The sequence below is a fragment of the Ovis canadensis genome, chromosome 7 (genome assembly GCF_042477335.2).
Source record: "Ovis canadensis isolate MfBH-ARS-UI-01 breed Bighorn chromosome 7, ARS-UI_OviCan_v2, whole genome shotgun sequence".
Lineage (NCBI taxonomy): Eukaryota > Metazoa > Chordata > Mammalia > Artiodactyla > Bovidae > Ovis > Ovis canadensis.
Window position 1 is genome coordinate 36811744 of NC_091251.1, and position 8770 is coordinate 36820513.

General features: G+C 44.3%; 2 protein-coding genes across 2 annotated transcripts; both read right to left on the bottom strand.

The window, feature by feature from the left end:
• Nucleotides 1–207: 207 nt before the first annotated feature.
• Nucleotides 208–648, bottom strand: LOC138444089 (epididymal secretory protein E3-beta-like). Its single transcript, XM_069597416.1, has one exon. It carries the CDS (start codon nucleotides 646–648, stop codon nucleotides 208–210), a length of 441 nt encoding a protein of 146 aa, XP_069453517.1.
• A 7238-nt stretch (nucleotides 649–7886) lies between these two features.
• On the bottom strand, nucleotides 7887–8333 carry LOC138444090 (angiogenin-1-like). Its single transcript, XM_069597417.1, has one exon. It carries the CDS (start codon nucleotides 8331–8333, stop codon nucleotides 7887–7889), a length of 447 nt encoding a protein of 148 aa, XP_069453518.1.
• Nucleotides 8334–8770: the final 437 nt, after the last annotated feature.

Here is an 8770-nt window from a genome sequence, read left to right on the forward strand (position 1 = left end):
AACATGTAGAAGGAAATCAGATAAATGAGAGCAGAACGGTATTTCAGGCAGAGAAACAACACAGGCAAAGTTATGAGAGCAAAAAGCCACGTGAAACAACTCTAAGGGTTGGAAACCATTGGCCCATAAATGTAAGGGCTCTTGATGTAGGCGGGGCCACCACTTGGGAGCACTGAACACTGAAAGCCGTGGGTGTGGGTGGACTTTCTAGTTGCTGATATCCTCTAATAACCGCATGTCCTCTACAACATCAACAAACCCATTCATGCTGCAATGAAATTCAATGTAGCTGTAGCTCTTGTAATCTTTGTAATTGCCTTTGCTGTTCTTCCGGATGCACTTGAGTGTCTTGAAGGGATACGGGGCCCATATATATACATTTCTGTAGCGGTCTCTCCAGTTCCTCAGGCATATATGCTCAATTTTGTGCCATAAGGTGTAGATGAAGATGTGATAGTTCTTGTCTTTTGGAATGCCTCTTTCCCTCATCAGATCATTGCATTTGTACTTGCTGAATTCCCAATTTGTGCTCAGGTGGTGCTGTTTCATAAATTCCCTCCAGGAAAGATTCTGGCTGTGTACAAGGAGCCCACGTAGAGGGAACAGCAGAGCCAACAGAGAGCCTAGGACCTTTAGAGTGGGTGCCATTTCAGTCACCAGTACCACCTGTGGATCCACAGGGAAGAGAGAGGAAAGCATTATCTCACCACTGCCCTAAGAGCTGAGCTCCACCTTAAAATTCCTTTCTCTGTCAGTGTAGGCTGCTGCTAAGTTGCTTCAGTCGTGTCCGACTCTGTGCGACCCCATAGAGGGCAGCCTACCAGGCTCTGCTGTCCCTGGGATTCTCCAGGCAAGAACACTGGAGTGGGTTGCCATTTCCTTCTCCAATGCGTGGAAGTGAAAAGTGAAAGTGAAGTTGCTTAGTCGTGTCCAACCCTCAGCGACCCCATGGACTGCACCTGGACCCAATCTTACCATTTGGTTTCCAGGCTGGAAGATAAGTCTCATTAGATAATAAAGTGTATAAGAAATGAAAATATGCTATAGCCTGTCTGAGACAAGAGCAAAGTTGTAAAAAAAAATTGAAGTTTATTTCGGCAATTCCAAATACCTCCTGTCTGCCCTCTCTTCCATCTGAACTGAAGAACCAATCTTGCTCTAGCTAGCTGTTTTGCATCCACATCAATTCTCAAAAGAGTGTGTATCTTAAAGAAAATGGGCTTTTAAGCTTTCTGTGAATTGCAAAGGATTGTCCCTCTAAAGGGGCTTCCTTGCTGGCTTGGCGGTTAAGAATCTACCTTCAGTACAGGAGACACTGGAGACCAAGATTTGATTCCTGGGTCGGGAAGATCCCCTGGAGGAGGGCACGGCAACCCACTCCAGTATTCTTGTCTGGAGAATCCCGGACAGAACAGCCTAGTTGGCTACAGTCCATGGGGTCACAGAGACTCGGACATGACGGAAGCAACTGAGCACACACATCCCTTTAAAAGGGATGCAGGATATGAATAGAGACTTGGAGAATAGTTTCCAAGCAGGAGACTTTGGTTCCTTGAAATCCTAGTCTGCAACTATACTGATTCTGCAAGATGGTGCTTTCCAGGATCTTGTCTCCCTTATGACACTTCCCCAAAGCCTGTGAAACATGTTTTCACTTCTGACTACACACACCCCTTCTCAGAAGCCATTTCCCTAATTATTGTCATTATAATTGATCTTGATTTGTCATTAAGAATGTTATCATAAGGAGCTCCAGTTTTGAAATATTGTTTTAATCAATCAAATATCAAGATTGAAGCTGCCATCACAAGAGATATTCTATTCAAATTAGGGCAGAGAGCTGCTTGAAAAAGTCTCCCCTTTAAACTAGCTCTCTGTCCTCATTTACCATGAGGAGTATGCCTGATGCTGTGGAATCTCTATTCTAATGCTCAACTCTCTGAACATGATGCCTCAAAACGGGCCTAATAATCCATCCCTCAGACCTGTGAGAGTCTAATGAGATGCATTTATTGAGAACATTTCTGAGAATGTCAAGTATTATGCCAAATATAGCACAAGGGGTAGGTATCTTCTCTTTTGTGATACACTATCTCTGGTTCAAAAGGCCTAAACAAGATGAGAAGACCAGGATTCAAGGTACTTCAGTGTACAGTTGGCCCTCTGAATCCACCTGCTCTGCACCCAGGGATTCCATCAACCACAGACACCGATTAAAAATCACCCCCCCATCCCAAAATTTTCTTTTCGCCAGAAAGTTCTAAAAAGTAACACTCAACTATTTCCATAGCATTTACGTTGTATTTACAGCTATTTACATAAAATTTACTTTGTTTAGATATTAAAAATGATGTAGAGATAAGTATCGGAGAAGGCAATGGTAACCCACTCCAGTACTCTTGCCTGGAAAATCCCATGGACAGAGGAGCCTGATAGGCTGCAGTCTGTGGGGTCGCTGAGAGTCGGACACAACTGAGCAACTTCACTTTCACTTTTCACTTTCATGCATTGGAGAAGGAAACGACAACCCACTCCAGTGTTCTTGCCTGGAGAATCCCAGGGATGGGGAGCCTGGTGGGCTGCCATCTATGGGGTTGCACAGAGTCGGACACGACTGAAGCAACTTGGCAGCAGCAGCAGCAGCAGAGATAAGTATATAGTTTAGATGCAAACACTGTGCCATTTTATACAAGGTACTTGAGCATGCTTGCATTTTGGTATCCTGGGCATGGAGGATCCTGGACCAATATCCCATGGATACCAAGGGATGGTGATATTATGCTTAAGAAAAGTGAGGAGAGGCTATAAAAACTGTATCAGTAAGATTGAATCCAGGTCATTAGTTCTTACGAGTTGGATCACTGTATATTCTTAATCCCACCATCTTAATTTCCTCTTCCAGCATTCCTGGGCTTTTCCCTCTAAGCATCCTCAGCACCAGCGCGTCTAACCATAACTCACCCTATTTAGATCCAACACTCCTGTCACTGGTGGTAGTGGGGATCAGTTTATGGATGTGCAGAGCAGAGAGTGTGTGTCTTTCCCCTTTCCTTAGAGCCAAGAAGTCTGCAGCTGTGAAGGAAGGACAGAAGGAATAACAGTCAGTGGGAGGCACAGCCCTCCAACTGATTGGCAGCAGTTGCGGGGAGGGGATAAGACAGCTTTACTAAAAGAACCAGTCCTGCATCTTTTCATCTGGAACACTTGGGTTTACTCTGAGAATAGCCTGGAGCCAAGGAGTCAAACTTCAAAGGCTGACTTGTGCTGCTGGCCTTGGCCCGGTATCTGCAGTTGGGAGCCCTGGAACTTCCAGTCTCTCTGCAGTCTGTGACCTTCACTACACCCTCATGGCAGTTCATCTGGCCATTCTTGCACCGAATGTTGGTGGTGCTGCAGATACTATGGATGTTCCAAAGATCTTCATGAATGACAGTGTTGAAGTGCTTGCACTGATGTGAAGTCATCATCCATCTTGGATCATCAAGTTGCCTCCTGTCTCACTGGGGTCCACGTGTTGCCTCAGGAATCGTTGGTACATGCGATCCTGGCCATAGGAGGGCTGCACCAGCCCCAGCCCCAGCAGGGTCAGCAGCAAGAGCAGAAGAAAGGCCTGGGTCCTCTGGAGAGCCATCACTGCCTTGGAGATGCCTAGAGAAGACCAAGGGGCAAGGAAAATCATCCCAGATTCAACAGGAAGTGAGCAAACCCAAAGCAGCAAGGACAATTTGTGAAGCATCAGACAAGCCATTTTCTACACGTGCAGTCTAAGGTTTAGGCCCAGCTGAGTTCCTAGTTTGATACATACAGTTACTACTGTCTTTTGTTTTCAAAGATGCTGCTTCTTGATGGTGGATCACACTGTGTGTGATTATAACGCTGATGAGGGACTTGCATCTTATTCCACCTACAGCCTACCGTTAACAATAATGATCAGAATTAAGCATAACTATCATTTGTTTAAATGGTATCTTCTCAGTTCACAACCACGTTTTGCCTGTGCACAGAAAGACCCAAAGCTCTATGTCACATTGCTGTGTCTGCTGCTGCAGATACGCGATATGGAGTTAGGAGGAGAGGGAACTGAAGGAGTTGTGGGAAGCAGGGTAGCAGGAAGAAATGATGCTCGATTGACTCCTCACCCCAGGACCACTGGATGCAACTTCTGAAGATACGCTTAGCACTTGGGTAAGAGCTTCATCACCACAATGTACTTTGTGTTGTCTGTCCCAAAACGAATTGTGCACAATTCTGTCTCCTTTCTCTCATTCTGCTTCTTTGTGACCAACGACATGGTTTAGCAACATGACTAGCTACAGAGAAGATTTTACTTTTCAAACAAGAGCATGGATGGCCTCAGTCACAGTAACCAACTGACTTAGTAAGACAAGGAAAAATACTATGAACAGAGTTCAATGTAGACATCAATGGGTGCCTCTCAAGCTTCTGCCTACAACAGAAAATTAAGTAATTCCCAAATCCCCACAAGACATACTTTTAGGTTAGAGCTTGCACCAATGGCTTGCTCTGCTGACATGTTTAATCTCAGTAAGAACTTCTTTTGATATGGTGATCTGAAAGACCTAGTTTTACCACACTAACTGTATGATCTTGGAGAAATAACTTAACTTCTCTCAGTATATTCCTCGGAAGTAGAATAGGCGTAGTGAAAATGCTACCAGGCCTCCCTTGTGGCTCTGCTGGTAAAGAATCTGCCTGCAATGTGGGAGGATCCCTGGGTTGGGAAGATCCCCTAGAGAAAAGCTACCCATTCCAGTATTCTGGCCTAGAGAATTCCATGGACTGTATAAGTCCATGGGGTTGCAAAGGCTACCCATTCCACTATTCTGGCCTAGAGAATTCCATGGACTGTATAGTCCATGGGGTCGCAAAGAGTTGGACATGACTAAGTGACTTTCACTTTCACTTAAATGTTACCGGAAGAGTGTGGGGAGTCCAGCTGCTCACCGCTTAAGAGGCAATAAACAGGCCAGATTGGTGGAAAGGAAAGTTTGCTTTATTTCAGATGCCTGCAACTTTGGAGGGAGGGTGGTGGACATCCATCCAAAGGCAGCCTCCCCCTACCCCTGCAACCAGTGGGGCAAGAGCTTTTACAGACACAAGTGGGGGTGGGGGACTAACATGCAGAAACAGCACAGTCATCTCTGACAGTCATCTTCAGATTGGTCACCGGTGGTCTGACTAGCGACATGTTGGTTGCTTTAGGTACAGCTAGTCTTCAGTTCCAGCATTCATTTGTTCCCATTTCTTTGTGGCCAGTTCTAAGAATTGTGGCAGCTCATGTCCTTGGAACATTCTGGTCATCATGACGATAACTTCTCCACCTGGTGTTTTAGTATCTGTAAGACAGTTCACGGGATGTGGCTCAGAATATTATCTATAGCCCTTGAGAAAGAAATAAGGGTCCTTGACTACATTATTATTTAGTCTCCTTTGACTGTTTCCCTTTGTTTCTACGTTTCTCATTTCTCTCATTAAACTTATTCTTTGACTGAAGTTTTCCACAGACAAAAGGCAGGCAGAGGACGTGGTGTGGGGGCAAGGTCCATAGGGTCCTTCTCCTTAAAGGAATGTTGTAAAGAAGAAATGATAAAATCAGTGTAAAGTGCTTATCACAATGCCTGCTTAAGCGTCCAGTAGGTGTCAGCAATGATCATTTTTAGGGTTTCCATTTCTCTTGGTTTCCTTTGTTGGCTTCAATCTGATAAAATAACAACTACACTGAACTGCAGGCTACTCAGGCGACACTAGTGGTAAAGAGTCCTCCTGCCAACGCAGGAGAGGCAGGAGATGTGGGCTTGATCCCCGGATTGGGATGATCCCCTGTAGTAGGAAATGGCCACCCATTCCAGTATTCTTGCCTGGAAAATCCCAGGGACAGAGGAACCTGGTGGGCTGCAGTCCATGGGGTCACAGAGTCGGGCACGACTGAATGACTGTCATTTTCCAATATTCTTGCCTGGAAAATCCCATGGAGAGAGGAGCCTGGCCAGCTACAGTGCATAGGGTGGCAAAGAGTCAGATGTGACTGAACAATTAATACACACTACCAGTGATTGGGATTCCCTGGTGGCCCAGAAGGTAAAGAGTTTGCCTGCAATGTGGGAGACCTGAGTTCATTCCAAGAGATGTGGGTTTGATCCCTGGGTTGGGATGATCCCCTGTAGTAGAAAATGACAACCCATTCCAATATTCTTGCCTGGAAAATCCCATGGACAGAGGAGGAGCCTGGTGGGCTACAGTCCATAGGTTTGCAAAGAGTTGGACACGACTGAGTGACTTCACTTTCACCACTGATTGGAGAACCAGAAAAAAAAATATTTCAGATAGTCTATCAAACATTGTTAATATCTTGCTTCCTAAGGATTTTTTGATTTTTATAGTAAGACAAATTTTCCAGTAAAGAGGTTTGGAAAATTCTTCTTCCTTCTTTGGAAAGAAATGACAATGTTTTTGCTTTTGAAATAGATGAACCAGTAACCTACTCTTCCATCCCTTCCTCCACAAATTGAATACTTGCAGTGAGGCTGGGCTCTGTGTGGCACCAAGACACAGGATTATAACCCAAGTATTGAGGAACCAGGGCTTTTGGTCCATTTCAGGGGATGTAGGCAGCAGGGGAGGCCACCATGGGGAATACTGTGACCATGATAGTTATTCATAAAATGGCAGAACTAGCGATGCATACGGAGAAGGCAATGGCACCCCACTCCAGCTCTCTTGCCTGGAAAATCCCATGGGCGGAGGAGCCTGGTGGGCTGCAGTCCATGGGGTTGTTAGGAGTCGGACACGACTGAGCGACTTCACTTTCACTTTTCACTTTCATGCATTGGAGAAGGAAATGGCAACCCACTCCAGTGTTCTTGCCTGGAGAATCCCAGGGACGGAGGAGCCCGGTGGGCTGCTGTCTATGGGGTCGCACAGATTCTGACACAACTGAAGTGACTTAGCAGCAGCAGCAGCAGCAATGCATAATTGTAGTTTATTAACTATTTTCTAAGTAAGATATCCAGGCATCTGTTGATGAAATTAGATAACATTGAACTCATGGATTAATTAGCATATTTTACAGAGACTGTCTGTTAACTCAAGCTTGTATTTATTTGGAAACATATCAAGTTGAAGAACAAGGGAAAAGCTTGAAATCTTTGTATGACCTTCCCAAGACCTCAGAGTTGCTAGATAACAGTTAATAAAATATTAAAGATAAAATAATGTAGTAATCAGTCTTTTATCTTTATATAAAATAATCATGAGAATATCTTGGTCATAACAATATCAAATTATTTTCTGCTTAAGGTAAGAGGTGGCTACCCTGGATGGGTTTTGTTATTTATGCAGGATTACCAAGTAATGTGTGGGTGGGTGTGTTTGTGTGTGTGTGTGAGAGAGAGAAAGAGGGAAAGAAAGTGTAATTAATCTGTTGATATTTAGTACTAAAATCTTCTTCCTAAGGCTTAACATTTGTGAAAATAATTATTAGGTGACAGCAAAAACAATTTGCTTCTCCTAAAAATTCTGTTTAGGGGCCTTAAGCCTTGGTATTTTCCCAACAATCTCTGTAAGATGAATTTAACATTTTTACCTTCACAGAAAAGTAAAGTCCACTCCTTGAATGCCTGATCAGGAACTGACTGACAAGAAGACAGGCATTGCTTTCCCATCCAACCCTTTCAATTGAACAGGGGAAATGGAGAAAGATCAATAGACCAAGAATCAGTGAGAAGACTCAGAGACATTTTTATTAATGAAGTATATTCTAAAGCAGAAAAGAAAAGGTCAGCAGCTCATTTTCTGGATTCCTAGCAATGAATGTTGCTGCAATGTAAGGGGGAAATGCTATGAAGGAAGGCAGAGCCAGCTCTGGACTACTTGCGTGGAGGGACAAAGGACTCATCAAAGTGGACAGGCAAGCCCTTTTCACAGCCGATAACGATGACTCTGTAGTCTTTGGTGGCTTTGTAATGGCATGGAGGCCGGGTGGACCCTCCTTTATGCTTGCAAATGGTAACCTGGAAGGGAGACTTGCTTATTCTGAGATTGCCTCTGTAAGGTTTTCCATTCTTATCTTTACAGATGTCCTTGATGTCATTCTTGTTGCCATGAACAAAGGTGTTGATGTCTTTGCAAGGTTTGGTCAGGTGTCGTTTCTCCATCATCATTTCACAGTATTTGTTATCCCGGCCCTTTGGACTGCGATCATAGTGCTGGGTCAGGAAGTGTTTGTATCTGCGGTCATCCTTAGCCAGAGTCAGTGGGGTCAGACTCATTCCCAGCATGAAGAGCAAAAACAGGGGGCTCAGGACCATCACCATCTCTTCCAACAAAGGCTCCTGCCAAGGGCAAAAGGAGATGTAATAGGGGCACAGAACAGAATTGCCAAATTAGGCTGAAAGGACAAGGATTTTTCTCTCTGGCAGGGTGTCATGAATCAGGTGTCCTCTGTCACTAGATATATTTTTTCCTTTTCCTTTCCTCAGTAGTCTTGTATGTCTTCTCAACTGATTCCTTTGGAACATCTATAAAAATATTTCCTGAATACAACTTCCAAGTACAGCCACTGTTTCTTATCCCGGAGGATCACTGAGAATTTACCTTTCTATCAGTTGTTGCAATTCAAAATCCACTCACATTCCTTAATTCATTTATTAACTAATTTAATACCAAGCACTACATAAGCTGCTGTTGGGTACCAGGCACTGTGCTGGGTCCCAGAACACCAAGACCATTAAAGACACATCCAGTGCCTCAC

Coding starts and splice junctions, on each gene's coding strand:
- LOC138444089 (XM_069597416.1), bottom strand. CDS start 648: ATGGCACCCACTCTAAAGGTCCTAGGCTCTCTGTTGGCTCTGCTGTTC.
- LOC138444090 (XM_069597417.1), bottom strand. CDS start 8,333: ATGGTGATGGTCCTGAGCCCCCTGTTTTTGCTCTTCATGCTGGGAATG.